The sequence below is a fragment of the Dermochelys coriacea genome, chromosome 27, assembly GCF_009764565.3.
Source record: "Dermochelys coriacea isolate rDerCor1 chromosome 27, rDerCor1.pri.v4, whole genome shotgun sequence".
NCBI classification, from domain to species: Eukaryota; Metazoa; Chordata; order Testudines; family Dermochelyidae; genus Dermochelys; species Dermochelys coriacea.
The window spans coordinates 5,672,942-5,691,607 of NC_050094.1; the positions used below are offsets into that span (position 1 = coordinate 5,672,942).

At 50.0% G+C, this 18,666-nt stretch overlaps 1 protein-coding gene across 1 annotated transcript in view; it reads left to right on the top strand.

The window, feature by feature from the left end:
- The window catches only part of LOC119849173 (corticotropin-releasing factor receptor 1), a 120,759-nt gene that overhangs the window by 94,308 nt on the left and 7,785 nt on the right, over positions 1-18,666 (top strand). Inside the window, exons 8-12 of the mRNA XM_038385990.2 lie at positions 496-556; positions 1,718-1,790; positions 8,657-8,742; positions 12,993-13,128; positions 13,759-13,800. Of these exons, the coding sequence (XP_038241918.1) occupies positions 496-556; positions 1,718-1,790; positions 8,657-8,742; positions 12,993-13,128; positions 13,759-13,800 (398 nt within the window). The remainder of the gene's footprint in view (positions 1-495; positions 557-1,717; positions 1,791-8,656; positions 8,743-12,992; positions 13,129-13,758; positions 13,801-18,666) is intronic.

Here is an 18,666-nt window from a genome sequence, read left to right on the forward strand (position 1 = left end):
AGTCTGGGGCAGAGCTTTCCTTGAATCCGAGCTCCGGGTCTCGCTGGGGATATTTAGGACAATCAACGTCTGTCTGCATTGCACAGGCAGGCAGCGTCCTGCACGAGCATGTACCAAGCTCAGTGCAAAATCCAGGACCAGAGCTGAACGTAGCAAAAGAGAAACCTTTCCCCAATCATGTTGTCTTTGTTTCAAAACTTTCACTTCATTTTTTTCTTCATTCACACTTTCAAAGCTCCTTGGCCAGCCCGATACTGGGTTGAAAAACAAGGAGGCGGAGGGGGACAGGTCCTGAAAACATCGCCAGCATTTCCGCCAATTCCCAGATTTTGAATTTGTAAATTTCATTAGAAACCATCTTCCAACCAGAGCCAACGATTTGGGGGCAGCGTCTCGCGAGTGCCCCCCGAGTCCTGGTCACAAATCTGGAGTAGATCTTCCCAGGACCTTCATCTGTACTTCGCCACTCAGACCGATATGTTTCTTTCCTCGCAGGTATCCCTTTTCCCATCATTATTGCCTGGGCCCTTGGAAAGCTGTATTATGACAATGAGAAGTAAGCCTGATTTCTACCACATCTATTAGCATTGGGAAAATATTGATATTGATGCACTGCTCAGGATGGCTGCTGAACAAACAAAGAGGATATGTTCAAACAAAGGTGGGATATGTTCCCACCCTAAAGAGTTCACAGAAGGCCGGCTACATGCAAAGGGTGGGGAAAGACAGACAAGATCCTTCCTTGGTTTGGTGCACTAGCCCTAGTCCTGCTCAGTGACTGGCTGCTGCTGGGCTTTCCCCATGAAGTGATAAGTGAGGACTGAAGGGGAGACGTTAGCCTGAGCCTGGGATCATACAAAGTGTTTGCTAAATGGAGCTGGGATTTAATCTGATAGAAGAGTTATACACTGCCTCCACCTGTGCCATTTTCACAGAGATCTGCTAATGGAGGACTTAGCTGGAACGTGATGTGTTCTTTGTGTGAACTGTGGCATTAAAATTACCCCATTTCGGTACCTGATAACTTTCCTTGTTTTCCAGCCGTGGTTTTGCCTCGTGACTCTAAGACCTTTCCCACTCCCGCAGGAGATGCACCGGTTGAGATGTGTGGCAAAAGCTGGGGAGACACTCTCAGGACTTGTCCACATGGGATGTTAGACTTGTATACTTATACTGCTTTGGTTATACCCTTATAACTGCCTGTGGATGCTGTAATTCTTGAATACCAGGGTCTCTTCAGTTTAGATTAGACAACTTCCAAAGCAACATAAAATAACCCAGCAAAAGGCCCTCTTAAAGCTTGCCTACACTCTCAATTTAATTCAGATTAGGGTAAAGTGTGATTTAAAGTGCATTGCTCTTCCTAACTCCATGTGTACGCCCCCTTCTTCCAGAATAAGCGTGCCTGATTCCTATTTAGTTAAATTAAACTAAAGCAGAGCAAGGTCCTTTAATTCCAGAAAAAGCACATCCACACATGTTGCTGATCAGTAATAGCTATTCCAGAATAAGTCCGGGTGTAGACAAGCCTTTATTCCAGATTAAGAGTCTCCACACTGGCAGTTATACCCGATTAGTTATTGTGCTTTAAATTCACACCCTATCGTACACCGATATAACTTCCCATGTAGACAAGGCCTTAGGAGGGATTCTTCCAAAGAAGTTGTGCCTAGATTCATGGCCCTGATGCTGACTGCCCTATTTGCTTGACTTGCAGATGCTGGTTCGGGAAGCGAGCAGGAGTCTATACCGATTACATCTACCAAGGCCCCATGATCCTGGTGCTCCTGGTAAGAACAGATGTTCTTGCTCACTTGATGAGCTTCACTCTTGTCCTGATTGTGGTAGCCACATTCTCCTAAACTGCTCAGGCCTCTTCAGCCAGAGAGAGCCGCTCTGCCCATGGGATCGGTGAAGGGGGGACATTTCTTAGGAGATCATCTGCCTCAGCAGATTGAGGTCTTGGAAATAACCACAACCTCCAAAATGCCCATCAGTGTTTTACCCCGATGTGCCAAAGCCAGCCAGTCGGGGTGTCTGACACTCAGCTGCTTCTGTGGGGTGCCTTGGGGAAAGCCTGCAGGTCCCATGGCAGCCGTTGTACTGTGATTGCTGGCAGCCCCCTGACAGGGTGACGTGAGGAGAGAGAGCAAAGGATAAGGAAAAAGCAGTGCAGGAATGGAGCTAGCCAGCCAGCATTGCTTTGAGCAAGGAAGGATGGGTTAGAACGTAATGTAATTGCCCGGGTCAGCACTGGACGTCCCATCCAGTGCAGTCAAGTAGCTAACTAGACAAGGCCCTCATCAAACTGTTTGATCCCAACCCAGCTGCTAAGCCCCCACCCTCCAAAATCTGACTCCCTTGGCTCTCAGCTGATAAACTCTTTAAGCATGTTGGGCTGTCTTCTGTTTGTACAGCACCTTGCACCCTGATCCTCCAGGTGCTCCCACCATATAAACAATAACTGGTAATCACACTGAAAATTGCTCCCCTTTGTGCATCTCCTTCGGCACCCTCAAGCTATCCTTTACCCCAACTTCCAACTCCCACCTTTGCACCCTGCTGGTAGGAGACCCTGCCTGCTTGATTCCTCTCCCAGCCGGAAACCACCCTCCCACTTGTAACCCCGGGTCTGTCTATCCCATTCCAAAACTCCCCTCCCCTTGCAGGTTTATCACTGTTCCCCTATTCTCCCAGCTGCCAAACTCCTTCTTGTGTCTGACTCAGATCAGCTGTACAGTGTAGACAGATCACTGTCCGCAATGGACATCTACCAACCATCCCAGATGGGCACTATCCTGAATTCCATGGCAAAGTGGCTTGCCCAGATTAGTAACATTATCTACTTGTTGTATTCTTGTAGCATTTCCAGGCCCAAGGCATGGATCAGGGCCCCATGGGCTAGGCACAGTACAAACCCAAATGACAGTGTCTGCCCCAAAGAGCTGCAATCTAAGGATAACGTTGCAAGACAACAGGTGACTGCAACAGACAGGGGAATACAAGACAATCCTGGTCGGCAGATCAGGCAGCGGATGGTATCAGCACACCAGCTGCCTAACTGGCGTCTAGTTTTTTTTTCAGGCTCACGGCAAAGAGGAGTTTTGAGGAGGACAACGAGGTGGTTTTGTTGATGTTTATGGGGAGCGTGAGGGGCCGCACTGGAGAAGGCACGAAGGTGCTTGTTAGAAAGTGGCACAAACAGGCACCAGAGGCTAGCATGTCTGGCCGAGCAGAGTGGGGCATCAGCGTCTGGGTAGCGAGCGAGAGCTGAGGCGGGGATAGGCCATGAAAGCAAAGATGAGCGGTTTGTGTTTCATGCAGTGGAGAAGGGCAGGCCAGTGGAGGGGCCCCAGGGCAGAGTGCTGGGAATCAGCAATTGAGACAACACTCTGGTCACTGGTGAGCCCACTCAGGCCTGAATGAGGAGATCAGATCAGATTGGGGCAGGGAAGCGAACGAGCCCATTAACGAGGAGGCTGGGTAGAAGAGCATAGGGAGGCCATGTCGGGGGAAGGAGCAGAAGAGAGAGAAAGGCTACTACAGCTGACAAAAAGGAGGAGACACTCTGCTCCGCCCACCTTCGGAGAAGGGGCAGTAAAACTGGGGGCACTGTAAATCCAGCCCCTGCACTAGTATGTCGAAGGTGGTGGAGTGAAACACTGCCCAGTGGTATAGGTCTGTGCAAGCAGAGGGTGTCCCATCCCACCCTGTCCCAGAGGGGTTTAGTGACATGACAGGGAGATGCTGTTTGAATGGACTGATCCTGTAGGGATGCCAAAATATTCCCCGTGCCTGGGAAGTTCCTTATTCACTTTCCAAATGGTCACAAAAGGAGCATCCGTTCCACCTCATCTTTGCTAAAGCAGCTCAAACAGCACACGTCAGACCAGCCCTGGCTTCTCAAGGCCTGTTGGTATCTGAGTGTGCTTGGCGAGGAAGTGAACCGGGACTCACCAGACGAGATTCATAGAGTCATAGAATTTCAGGGTTGGAAGGGACCTGAGGAGGTCATCTAGTCCAACCCCCTGCTCAAAGCAGGACCAACCCCAACTAAATCAGCCCAGCCAGGGCTTTGTCAAGCCTGACTTTAAAAACCTCAAAGGAAGGAGATTCCACCACCGCCCTAGGTAACGCATTCCGGTGCTTCACCACTCTTCTAGTGAAAAAGTTTTTCTAATATCCCACCTAGACCTCCCCCACTGCAACCTGAGACCATTACTCCTCATTCTGTCATCTGCTACCACTGAGAACAGTCTAGATCCATCCTCTTTGGAACCCCCTTTCAGGTAGTTGAAAGCAGCTATCAAATCCCCCCTCATTCTTCTCTTCCACAGACTAAACAATCCCAGTTCCCTCAGCCTCTCCTCATAAATCATGTGCTCCAGTCCCCTAATCATTTCTGTTGCCCTCCGCTGGACGTTTTCCAATTTTTCCACATCCTTCTTGTAGTGTGGGGCCCAAAACTGGACACAGTACTCCAGATGAGGCCTCACCAATGTCGAATAGAGGGGAACGATCACATCCCTTGATCTGCTGGCAATGCCCCTACTTATACAACCCAAAATGCCATATCTTTGCAAGGTGTTTGTGATGCCAACCTAGTCATTGCTCAGCTGACCGACCCTTGTAAACAGAAGATGTGAAGGAGTGTGACACACTGGAACTTGGTTTTGCGGTGGGACTTAGGATGTGTTGGCAGGAGGGGAAAAGCCATGTGAAAGGCCCCCATGGCTACTCCTCCCTTCCCGCCGATCAGTAATAATACCCAGGGCTTTTAATCACCGGTATCAACTGGTCTTCCCTCGATTCCTCTGTATAATTGGGCCTGGCTTCTCATTTCCCAGCCCTTTAGGTAGCCAGATTGTTTTTAATCTGTGTCAGTTTTGCTTGTCCCTGTCTGCAGCTCCCCCCATGACCTCATTAATGGAGCAGCAATCAGGGAAGCTGCCAGGCAATGGATTGATTGCCTCCAGGACTCACAGAAGCTTACTCACCTTTCTCTTTCTTTTCCTTCTTTTTCTTTCTTCCGCCCCTTTCTCCACACCTCTGTCTTTTAACCCTTCCCCTCCAGCTCTCCATCTCCATCTCCCACCACTTCTCTCCTCCCCTGGAACAAGGTCCAGATCTGACACTGAAGTTGACCCCCGAATGTCTTGCTAATAAAGTCCTTTGAAGATGCTAATGAAACTGCCCCCTTCCCCGAGTGCCGTCCAGCCTGTGTGTTGAACGAGGCGGGGGCCTGTGGAAATCATGAAAGTCATTAAAGACTCCATCAGAATTAGAGCAGGATTGACATTTTTTTCATCAAAGCTTTTTTTCCAGCAAAAAATGTTTTTTTTTAAATAAAAATTGCATTGTTATTTTTGAGGTTTTTAGATGAAACCCCCCACCCCATTTTACAATATTGAAATGACTCCATGAATTTCCCAAAATATGAAGGGAGAAAGGGTTTATAAGCATGTGTAATACTGCCTATGTGAGACTGCAAGACTGGGGCAACTCAGTGATGCCACATCACATGGGCCCCATTTAAGATCAGAAAGATCATTTTCCTGCAAATATCCACCGAGATCTAAGAGTCAAGCTGGGTCTTTTTCTTTTCCTTCACCATCCCCAGGAATAAATGAGGCCCTCGGTTGTATGTCAACTGAATTGTTGGCTAAGTTCTAGTCTTATACACTTGGCCAGCCCCAGGGGCTTAAGTGAGTTTCATAGGATCATAGAAGATTAGGGTGGGAAGAGACCTCAGGAGGTCATCTAGTCCAACCCCCTGCTCAAAGCAGGACCAATCCTGAACTAAATCATCCCAGCCAGGGCTTTGTCAAGCCAGGCCTTAAAAACCTCGAAGGATGGAGATTCCACCAGCACAGGAGAGGCTGATTGGAACCTAGTCCTATCGCTGAGGCACGGGAAGGAATCGATTGTAGCTCACTCACCCAGAGCTCTGCTGGCTCTATCAGTTTCCAAGCAGCGACAAGCTGATGGTTCCCCCCAGTGCAAGGGAGATCACTATGGAGGTAGTGTAGCCAGCCCTATGCCATCACCCCAAGGCAGGGTGCATGGCTCAGGGGACATGCTGTGCTCCAGCCATCTCCAGAAACCCAACAGCCCCTTGGGGGTCATTAGCAGCCAGCAGACAACAGAGCAGCTCTGAGGATGTTCTTAACTTGCACCAGAGGCTAAACCAGCTCCCAGCAGCCCTGGGATCTGAGGAGTGGGGGCAGAGCATGCACCAGCTTTTCCACCTTCCCCACAGCATGCTGCACTTAGTCCAGCTCGGCTCCTGGGGCATGTTATGCTTGTTTATGCCAGACTTGAGCATGGCCCTTTGAGATCAGCCCTGCTGTCTTGAGATGAATTCTGGGCACCCAGCGGGCATAGGGCAGGTGGCCTGGCTCTCAGAGGGTCTGCTCCCCTCTAGGGCCTGGTTCCCCCTGCCATGCAGCAGCATCTACTCCTGTGTGCAGTGAGTGAATCTGATGCCCGCCTTATGCCAGGGCAATCACTGACGCACAGCTCAAAGCAGAGGGGGAGCTGGATGGCTGGGCAGCAGCACCTGTCTGCTCAGAACTGGCCCCTGGGGAGAGAGCACTCGTCTCCCACCAGCATATGGGTAATGAGGCCTTTTCATCCCCTGCCCACCACAGAGGCAGAGCGGCACGGCCGAGCAAGGCTGGCTCGGATGGACGCCTCCCTGGCACCATGGCTCTCTCTGCAAGTTTCTGCCCTTGGGGGATGGTTTTCCCCCCAGATGTGATGGCACTGAGCAGCCATCAGGGTAACTGCATTCTCCAGCCGGGTCCTGTCGCTACCCCGGGAGCAGGAACAGAGAAGTTGGGGGGAGGGGGGCTGTGTTTTTTCCCACCATCAGAAGAGAAACAGCATTAAGGTTTGAGCTTCGTCTGGTGACCGAACCCCAAGAGACAGGAGCTTGGCTGCATCTCTAACTGGAGGGGCTCTGTCACATAAGATTTATAGAGGGGCTATTTGATTCTCTGTTCTAGTCTGACCTCCTGTATATCACAAACCCTTAAAGTTCACCCAGTGACGCCTGGATTGAGCCCAATAACTGGTGTTGGACTAAAGCATTAGCCATCCACCTCTCCTGGCAGCCAGCCCTGGCTCTCTGGACACATGCCTGGGTCTGACCTGCAGCCAGATCCAAGCCACCTTCTTTCTCCGAGGTCAGGGAGGCAGCCAAGCTGCGCAGCCCCACACAGGATAAACCACTCGGCCGGGGGTGCCTCATAGACCGACCAAGAGGCCCCAGAAACACTCAGGGAGCCTGAGGGGCAAAGCATTTGAGTGACAGACGTAGCCATGGCTGGAGGGGAAAGGTGCCGAGAGGAACCAGCCAGGGACTCCAGCTGTTCAGAGCAGAAGCAGCCAAAGCAGGAACTTTGGGACATTCAGAGAACTTTCCATTGCCCCTGCCCTGTCCCCCTCATCCCCTTCCGTTCCCTTTTCTTTCTGTTCAGCTGATCGCCTCCGAACTAACCCCCCACAAAAATAATGGCACTAACATGCCACTTGCTGCCGTCCCACGGCTAGTGTGTTTCTACCCCCGCCCCGGCTCTAGCTGCTCTATTTCAATTGTGGGCTCTTTGGGGCAGGGACCAGCAACTATCCTATGTCTGGTTTCAGAGTAGCAGCCATGTTAGTCTGTATTCACAAAAAGAAAAGAAGAATTTGTTAGTCTCTAAGGTGTCACAAGTACTCCTTTTCTTCATCCTATGTCTGTACCGCACCTAGCACAGTGGGGCCCCATTCTTAGGCATGACCATAAGAAATGCAATAAATAATGTATGCTATTCAGACTAGCCACTGGAGGAGGATTTGATGCGTGCTTGGCCAGTGGGTTGCAAACTACTGCTAGCCTACAGGAGAACAGTGGTGAGCAGGAGTCCAGACTCTAGGTGGGGAGTATGGCCTAATGATTGGTGGCGAGGTTAGTGACAGACTAACCAAAGCCTGTTGGCTTTGAAAGCCTCGGGATTGAGTGGATTGGCCGCAGAGCTGCCGTGTGAGAGGTCTGGGTGCTATCCACAGCTCTCAGTTGGGGTGTGAGTCTGGATCAGTAGAAGGGTTGGGAGCAGCACAGAAACATAACCAGCAGCCAGGCGAGGTGAGAATTAAGCGCCTTGGCTTCTGGCTCTGAGCTCTGCTGTCCCCTGGGCTACGAGGTGTTTGGGGAGGAGCTTGTGCCTGACAGCCAAACGCAGGGCACATCCTGCAAAATCCAGTAGGCTTAGGAGATGTGACCCCCCCTCTCTTGCTGTTACAGCCCTGAGCTCCGAACCTACAGCTCTGTCCATAAACCCCAATCTGCCTGCTAGTCCACTCCCAATCCTTTCAGGACGTACCAGTTGTGCCAGCTTCTAAGGGAAGGTAATGCTATGGTCAGATGCCTGCTAGGAAATAGAATGAAACACCAACCTCATTCCCCATGGGCGTGAAATCAGGACCCAGTGCAGGTGTCCAGCAGCAGAAGGCTAGTTCTATGGGCAAAGGCTCTGCAAGGCTTTTGGCAGCTGTTCTCTGGGCACTAGATTTTATTTTTTCTGGAGTCCTTTCAGGATTGTTCCATGGCGCGCAGGGTGAGGCGTGGGAGACGTGTGAATACTGGCGACTTTCCACCCTTTGTCTCTTGCAGATCAACTTCATCTTCTTATTCAACATCGTCCGAATCCTCATGACCAAGCTCCGAGCCTCGACCACCTCGGAGACCATGCAGTACAGGTAGCAGCATGCCCGCCAGAATGCCACTGGCAGGACGCACTGCAGAGTGACAGATTGGCTGAGGGGGGCCCCAATTCACTTCTTTCCTGGCGTATAAATAAAGTAACATAGAGAGCTGCCCTGACTAGCCACTGTCTGCCCAAGGCCTCTCTGGGCCTCTCAAAAGCTGGGCAGGAGTCATGGCATGGGAATGCCTTGGCCTTGCCTTCCTGGTCTACCCTTGCCACGGGCTGCTCCTTGTACTGGGGCCCTGGACACTGGCTCCCTGAGTTCATTAATCTAGTAACTCCTGCTCCAATGCCTGCACCCCTTGGTACCTCCTGCCCCGCAACCCCCTGCCCCAGCCCTGATCCCCCTCCCACCCTCCTAACCCCTTGGTCCCAGCCCGGAGCACCCTCCTACATCCCAAATCATAGAATATCAGGGTTGGAAGGGACCTCAGGAAGTCATCTGGTCCAACCCCCTGCTCAAAGCAGGACCAATCCCCAATTTTTGCCCCCAATCCCTAAATGGCCCCCTCAAGGATTGAACTCACAACCCTGGATTTAGCAGGCCAACGCTCAAACCACTGAGCTATCCATCCCTCCCCCCATCTCCAAATCCCTTCATCCCCAACCCCATCCCAAGAGTTGGCATCCCCAGCCAGAGCCCTCCCACACCCCAACCCCCTGCCCCAGCAAGGAGCCCCTCCCGCCTTCTGAACCCCTTGTCCCAGCCCGGAGCACACTCCTACACCCCAAATCCCTCATCCCCAGCCCCACCGCAGAGCCTGCACCCCCAGCCAGAGCCCTCCAACACACCCTGAACCCCTCATTTCTGGCCCCATTACAGAACCCGCAGCCCAGAGCCAGCCCAGAGCCCATACCCCCTTCCACACCCCAACCCCCTGCCTCAGCCCAGAGCCCTCTCCCATACTCTGAACACCTCAGCTCCACCCCCCATCCCAGAACCCCCTCCTTTGCCCCAAACCCTTCATTCCTGGCCCCACCCCAGAGCCCACACCCCAAGCCAGAGCCATCTCCCGCCCTGTGCCAAACCCCGTGAACCAGCCTGGTGAAAATGAGCAAGTGAGTGAAGGTGGGGAGAGTGAGCAATGGGGGGGTGGGGATGGGGGAAGGGGCGGGGCAGGTGACGGGGCAAGAGTGTTTGGTTTTGTGTGACTAGAACGTTGGAAACCCTATTTAAAGATCCTTGCTCCTGGCTATAAGAGCACTCTGGTTTTGCCTGCTGTTCCTGGCCAAACGTTCCCCATTCCTCCCACGTACTCTGCCACTCCCCACCCCAGAGGTGGCTGCATTTTGGCAGCACTGTCTCTGAAGCCATCTGGAACCCTCATTAATGAATGATCTCCTTTGGTTCCTGGAGCTGCATTGTGGCCCCAAGGGGGGCTGGCAACTTTCTCACTGAAGGGGACTCAGGCAAAAAGGACAGTGCGACGGGTCATGGGGTGTGAAGGGCCAGGCTTTCAGAGGCTAGGGTCTACCTTTTAAAAGCACCAACATGACTTTAGAGCATGGCCCCCATTAACCCTAATCACCCTAATCACTCAAGGCTTTTGAAAAGGCAGCCAGAGAGCCCAGCCCAGAGACTGCGAGCTGCTAGGTCCTCCACTAAAGGGAGCAATTAGCAGCTGAGTAATGGCCTTTGCAAAAGCCTCCCGCCATGGGAGCAAACCTTCTGCTCCCCAAAGCTGGCCCTCCCAATCCCGGCACAGAGGTGAGAATTAAATCGCCACTTGGGAGCAAAGCAAAGGACTAATGAGGAGGAATTAATTGATGAAGCTCAAACACCTGCCCGCCAGAGCTTTTGCCAGCACATGGCACAGAAAATTTAACCCTCCCTCTGCTGGGCAGCACTTTCCAAAAAGAGACAATCACCAAGTCCTAAAATTCCAGGGGTCTTGCAGGGATGCTGGTCTAGATTTTTAAAAATATTTAGCGGGTTCATTCCCATGGGACTGACTCTATTACAGGAGCTTGATGTTATTGGGGGAAGCTTCCCCTGCAGGAGAGGAGCCAGGTTGTACCTAACACATGGTTGAGATGAGGATGGATTTGTGCTTACCTGGACAGTTTCTGAGGCTTAGGGACAGCCGGAGCACAAGGTTGTGTCCCTGCCCATCCTGGCTAATAGCCATTGATGGACCTATCCTCCATGAACTGAACTAGTTATTTTTTGAACCCTGTTATATTTTTGGCCTTCACAATGTCCCCTGGCAATGAGTTCCACAGGTTGACAGTGTGTTGTGTGAAGAAAGACTTCCTTATGTTTGTCTTAAACCTGCTGCCTATTCATTTCATTGGAGTGACCCATGGTTCTTGTGTGAAAGGGTAACTAACACTTCCTTATTCACTTTCTACACACCAGTCATGATTTTATAGATCTCTGTCTTATCCCCCCTTAGTCATCTCTTTTCCAAGTTGAACAGTCCCAGTCTTTTTAATCTCTCCCCATATGGAAGCTGTTCCACCTCCTCATCATTTTAGTTCGATCACCCTTGACCACTTGAGCCCCTCAAAGAATTCTAATAGATTAGTGAGGCATGATTTCCCTTTACAAAAGCTGTGTTGACTCTTCCCCTGCGTATAATGTTTATCTATGTGTCTGATAATTCTGTTCTTTACTATAGTTTTAACCAACTTGCCTGGCGCTGAAGTCAGGCTTAGCGGCCTGTAATTGCCAGGATAAACCTCTGGAGCCTTTTTAAAAAATCGGGGTTACATTAACTAACCTCCCATTACCTGGTACAGAGGCTGATTGAAGTGATAGGCTACATACCAGAATTAGTAGTTCTTCAGTTTCATATTTGAGTTCCTTCAGAACTCTTGGGTGAATCCCATCTGGTCCTGGTGACTTATTACGGTTTAATTTATCAATTTGTTCCAAAACCTCCTCCTACTGACACCTTAATCTGGGACAGTTCCTCAGATTTGTCACCTGAAAATAATGGCTCAGGTGCAGGAATCTTCCTTGCATCCTCTGCAGTGAAGACCAATGCAAAGAATTCATTTAGCTTCTCACAATAACCTTGTCTTTCTTGAGTGCTCCTTTAGCACCTCGATCATCCAGTGACCCCACAGATTGTTTAGCAGGCTTCATACTTCTGATATACTTAATTTTATTTTTGCTGTTAGTTTTTGTGTCTTTTGCTACTTGCTCTTCAAATTCTTTTTTGTCTAATTATACTTGACCTGCCTAATTATACTTTCCTTCTTGACATGCCAGAGTTTATGGACTTTTCTATTTTCCTCTGTAGGATTTGACTTCCAGTTTTTAAAAGATGTCTTTTTGCCTCTAACTGCCTCTTTTACTCTGTTTTTTTAATGATGGTGGCATTTTTTGGTCCTCTTTTTTTTTTAATTTGGGCTATACATTTAATTTGAGCTTCTGTTTTTATGATGTTTTTTTAAAAGTTTCCATGCAGTTTGCAGGCATGTCACTCTTGTGACTGTTTCTTTTAATTGCTGTTTAACTAGCTTCCTCATTTTTATGTAGTTCCCCTTTTGAAGTTAATGCTACTGTGGTGAGCTTCTTTGATACTTTCTTCCCAACAAGGATGTTAAATTAATTACAGGATGGCCGCTATTACCAGCGGTTCAGCTATATTCACCTCCTGGACCTGACCCTGTGCACCACTTAGGACTTAATCAAGAACTGCCTCTCCCCTTGTGGGTTCCAGGACTAGCTGCTCCAAGAAGCAGTCTAGAAAGTTTGGTGTCTAGAAAATGTATCTCTGCATCCCATCCTGAGGTGACACATACCCAGTCACTATGGGACTAGCTGAAATCCCCCATTATTATTGGGTTTTCTGTTTGTTTATCCTCCCTATTCTTCCTGTCACCATCCTGGTCAGGTGGTCGGTAGTATATTCCTACTGCTATACTCATATTATTCAAGCATGAAACTTCTATCCAGAGAGATTCTATGGCACAGTTTGATTCATTTAAGATTTTTCCAATATTTGATTCTGTGCTTTCTTTCACATACAGTGCCACTCCCCCACCAGCGCAACCTACTCTGTCATGCCTACATATTTTGTACCCCAGTATTACCGCATCTCATCGATTATCATTGTTCCAGCATGCTTCTGTGGCTTCCCCACTCCCCTGCTCACAATAATCTGATTGCCGTACCTTTGTCCAGTAAGAGAAATTGATCCCAGCCTCTTTGCTCAGATCTGCCCGGGGTACCGGCAGGGGGAGGAATCAGCTGCTGTGCTGATGTGGTTGAACCCTTTGTTCATTCCTCAGGAAAGCAGTGAAGGCCACGCTGGTTCTGCTGCCGTTGCTGGGCATCACCTACATGCTGTTCTTTGTGAATCCAGGGGAAGACGAGATCTCCCGGATCGTTTTCATCTACTTCAACTCCTTCCTGGAATCTTTCCAGGTATGCGCCCCAGGGGTATGCGCCCAGCATCATCCCCTCCTGGCCAGAACCCTGCATGCACCGGCAGGCCCTGCTTTACTAGCCCACACCCCTGGCCAGAACCATAGCCAGGAAATATGTCACCCAGCTGGAAAATGTGCCTGAAGTTGCATCAGACGTGCATCCTGGGGATGCTGAGTTCCCCCGGCCATACCGAGACTGGTGGCCACCCTCATTGATGTCACTGCTGGGTTCTACATGAAATCCTATGAAATGGCAAGATTTTACCCAGGCTGGCCCCACAACCCAACAAACCGGAGATTGGCTTAAAAATCACGAGATCAAAGATATGAATTGAGGGGGGGTCTATTTCTTTGCCTTCTGATTTCTGGGCCTGTCAGTCACACCCCAGTCACATTTCCAGCTTTTCTCTGCAACCACAAGGGCTAGAAACTTTCTGTTTTGTTTAATGACAGCCAAGATTCTTACTCCATCACTTGACTCCAGGAATTTGGGCTTTAAGTAAAGCACCTGTGACAAGAATGGACATGTCTGATCAATGCAATGCAGGTGGCTGTCAGCCTCAGAGTAGCCCGTGGACCCTGGTCCCTGCTTCATACAGTTCATAATTACTGTATTTCTTTCTTCCAGGGCTTCTTTGTCTCCGTCTTCTACTGCTTCCTGAACAGCGAGGTGAGCATTTCCTTGTGAGGTGGGGGGATGGAAGGGGATCTCTCAGCTGTACAGCTTCCACATGACAGTTCCCGCTGTGCCTGACAAATGAAACAGCCCTGCCTGCCCAATCTAATGACTGTATTAATGGATGGGGAGATGAGCCCAGGGCTGGTGACCCTGGGAGACCTGGAGTTTCCTGACACTTGGAGCCATAATGAAACAAGTGTGGTGGATTTAACCTGGTCCCCAGTATTTCTGTGTCCAAATCGACTGGCAGGGGTAGTAAAGACCAACGACTAAGGTGCATCGGCAGAACTGGGTGTGGTTCCAAGACTGGAAGGGCAGGAATCAACTCATCAGTGGGAGCCACCTTCTCCCAACAATGCCAGATCTGTTCCCGCAGAGTTTGTAATTGGCACTATTCACAAATACGCCAGCTCCCTGCCCTGCATTTCAGCAACAAACTGAGCACTGCATCGTCTGGAAGGCCAAGAGACGGTCACAGCTGCATGCAGTTGCTACATTCCCTGCCTGTGTTGAACAGATTCTGGGTTTGTGGCCCTCCTTGGGATTAATTTCCAAGGTACGAAACTGTGTAACCAGGAGACACATACACACAACCCTCCTAATATCACTTCAGGGGAAAGCTGGTCAAAAAATGGCAAGTATTCGTCATGGGAAAACCTCAGGCTTGAATCATTTTCATCAGAATTTCCCATTAAAATTTCTTGGGTTCGGGGGTTTTTTCAACAAAAAAGAAAAACTGGGAAAAAACATTTTCAGTGTCTTGAAAACATTTATGGGGGGGGAGGTGGGGGGGGCATTGGTTAAAAGGGTCAGATTTTGCAAATCAGAAACCAAATATTTTCCTGAAAACTGAACATTTTCACCAAAGGCTTTTACTGTAAAATGATTCGGTCTTGGGAAATTACAGCCGGAACAAAACTTTCCATACAAATGTTCGGTTTGGCCCCATTTTTCAGTCAACATCTTTTTCGATGAGGACATTTCAGCCGGCTCTGCTCCTGTGACCAGAGAAAGGGTGCTGCTGGGCTGGCCGAAGGAGCATGAGGCTATTTTGATGCAGTGCATGGCAAAACTGCCGCGACAAGACCCCAGTCCAATTTGTCCATTAGGTGGTATCCCTATAAACCCTGTCCTAAGATGAGCAGAGTTTGCCGGGGCTGCACACCAGTGTCGGGTGCACCATCTGTTTGAATACAGGGATCATTTCACCAAACCTACTGCATGGTGACCCAAGAGAAACGGAACATGTATAGCCAAACCAAAGCCCCTCTCTGGGCTGATCGGTTGTGTTTCCGTGCTTCACACAGAATCACAGAACTGGAAGGGACCTCAAGAGGTCATTTAGTCCAGTCCCCTGCACTCCTGGCAGGGCTAAGTATTATGCCTCCCTGCAATTGTTTTCACACCTTTGCTAGCTGTAAAAATGGATGGCTGGGTACGAGACAGAAACAGCAGATCCCGGGGGACGGGGAACATAAAAAGCCTTTTCCGACGCTGAAGGAAAACACAGCATCTCTTTTCTGTATCTGTCCATAGCCTTCCCTTGGGGAGAGACAGCTCCCAAGCCAGCAGTTCTGTAAGCTAACAGTCTGGTGTTTGCTAAAGAATTCACCCACCAGGACTGCTTTCTGTCTTGGGATCCTGGTGGATGGATTTTTTTTATTATTATTATTTTCAAAAACTTTCTTTTTTAAACTGTTTCCCACCTTCTGCAAAGCAGCAAAATGGTCTAGTTAATAATTCAAGGATGAGATTGGCTTTGCCCTCCCCGTCACCAAGGCGTGAGGTTTTATTCAGTCACTGAGGCTGAGTGATGTTCTGAGCCCCTTCCTGGCTTATGTTTTGATAACAGGCAGTTTGCTGTGGTCAATCAGGTTAAAACTGACCAAGGAGCAACCAGGGGAGCAAATCACTGTTCGTTCCCTCTGAAACACCTGGCATTGGCCACTGTGGGAAGACAGGAGACTGGGCTAGATGGACCTTTGGTCTAACTCAGTATGGCCGTTCTTATGTTCTGAATAGGCCTAGATCCTCAAAGGTGTTTAGGCTCCTAACTTCCAGAGGAAGTACTTGAGGATTTGAGCCATAATGCTGGGCACTCAGAGAGAGCTCAGCTATTTACCAATTCATCCTCACCACACACTTGTGGAGAATTAGTGTGGCCCCTGTTCACAGAGCGGGCACTCAGCACAGGCAGAGAAGTGACATGGCCAAGGGTCGCGCGGTGAGTCAGTGGCAAAGCTTGCAGTACAACCGGAGTCCTGATGCCCACTTTCCTGCTGTAACCACTATCCAGCACTTTCTCCCAGAGCCAGCGAGTCCCACTGCAAGTCCCTTCCTCTAATCACCTGACAGCATTCCTGCCCCAACAGCCACTCCCAACAGGGAAGGAACATTAGCTAGAAAGGGGCTGAAAAGATAAATGTACTGGAATGGTTCCCAGGGAGCTTGAAACCCCAAGGGGAGATGTGGGATGGGATGAACTAGGAATCCAGGGGGCTTTGCAATGCATGCTAAGATCAGCATGGAGGGGAAGGGACAGACATCTTGGTGACAGGATGCATTGCTGCAAATTAGCCAGGGCAGGGCAGGAACTGAAAGTGGGACTTCCAAGAGGGCCTGTTGGGAAGCATCTCAGAATCCTTCCTGAGCCCACCAGCGGGCAGCCAAGATGGAGACAAAGGAAAGCCAGGGCTGTTTTTTCCAGATTACCCATGGAAGGTTTTAATGCAACGTGTTGGAGACCAGGGAGCCAATGTGTGACTCTGTTATTAGCTTCCCTGCAGACCGATTTGTAAACACCTTGGGTCAGAGCCATGACTCCTCTGTGTGCCCTGAGCCTTGTTGGCATTCAGCATGTGGTAAATAATACCAGCACCCCCCTGCGGAGAGGTAGCTGATGTTGGGAGCATGCAAGTCCGCTTCCTGTTAGAGGAGAAATCAGTAATGTGGAGGCTGGGGATATTGGTGTATTTTGTTTATTTACTGTATATTCGCCAGTCCTGGAACAGAGGTGGGCCAGATTGCACACAGGCAATCTCCTCTTTCAGTACACTTAGCCCAAATCCCAATGCCAGCTCCCAACTCTATCCCTGGAACAGACTCTACTTACAGAGGTTAAGGCAGAGAGCAAACTTTCCTGCTACTTGCAACAGCTCCCGCCAAGGAAACCGCATCTGAAAACCAACAGCACGGCATTTCTTCCAAGACTAAAAACTTCCTCACACACTAAGAAAAAGAATGTGTAGGTCTATATGTAGCACTGCCATCTGATAACAATGGCAGGGCTACATATAACAATAATATTATTTGAGATAACACTGATATTATTTGAGATGTGTGTTCCAAAGCATATGTTTCCTGTCTAAGTCATAAAGAAACACGAAGCCCAGAACAAGGGGAAGGTGCTGCCAGCTCCTGAATTTGTAGCAGGTGGAGAGAGGCTATTTCTTTCCACATGGATCAGATAAAAAGCTTCTTTCTCTGACCTCCTGTTGCTGTGATCTTTGACCCTGAACTCCTCTCTGCCCAACCCTATAGACACTGTGGGTGCAAGAGCCTTCTCTTCTGCCGCTCACACCATCAGCAGCAGCCTCCTTGTGTCTCTAAGTGCAGAGTCCTGCACTTAGGACAGAAGAATCCCATGCACTGCTACAGGCTGGGAGACTGACTGGCTAAGCGGCAGTTCTGCAGAAAAGGACCTAGGGGTTACAGTGGACGAGAAGTTGGATATGAGACAGCAGTGTGCCCTTGTTGCCAAGAAGGCTAACAGCATACTGAGCTGTATTAGTAGGAGCATTGCCAGCAGATCGAGGGAAGTGATTATTCCCCTCTATTCGGCACTGGTGAGGCCAGATCTGGAGTATTGCCTCCAGTTTTGGGGCCCCCACTACAGAAAGGATGTGGACAAATTGGAGACAGTCCAGCAGAGGGCAGCGAAAATGATCACGGGGCTGGGGCACATGACTTACGAGGAGAGGCTGAGGGAACTGGGGTTATTTAGTCTGCAGAAGAGAAGAGTGAGGGGGGGATTTGATAGCAGCTTTCAACTACCAGAAGGGGGGTTCCAATGGGGATGGAGCTTCGCTGTTCTCAGTGGTGGCAGATGACAGAACAAGGAGCAATGGTCTCAAGTTGCAGTGGGGGCGGCGTAGGTTGGATATTAGAAAACACTATTTCACGAGGAGGGTGGTGAAGCACTGGAATGGGTTACCTAGGGAGGTGGTGGAATCTCCTTCCTTAGAGGTTTTTAAGGCCTGGCTTGACAAAGCCCTGACTGGGCTGATTTAGTTGGGGTTGGTCCTGCTTTGAGCAGGGGGTTGGACTACATGACCTTCTGAGGTCTCTTCCAACTCTAATCTTCTAAGATTCCCCATCTCATCACCATGCTGTCAGGGCCTCCCATAGGATTGCAGCAGGGCAAGCAGGGCTAGCAGCTGGCGCTTGCCCCAGTGAGCAAATAACAGGCAGCTTAGGACGGGACCCCGCTGGAGACAACCTGGGAATTTCAGAGCCCTCCAGAACTTCCGTGCTCACCAAGGGTCATGAAGCGCTGAGATGCAGACACGCCCAGTAGCCATTACATAGACCAGGCTCCTCGATCCCATTCCTAGCTCCACTGTCAGACAGGACACGCTGCTGGACTGCACAGAGTGTGTGGCCTGGTTCTGCTGCAGAGCCCACGGTGCAGGCAAACAATGCGTTGACACTGGATTGATTGCTGGGGGGGCTCCATGGGAAACAATCATCCCCTGCACTAACTCGGGACACAGCTCGGAGCCAGGGGAACGGAGAGGGGGCAGTGCCAGCTACTCAGCAGCCCCAGCTGTCTGGGTGTTAAATATTTGTAAGGCTAAT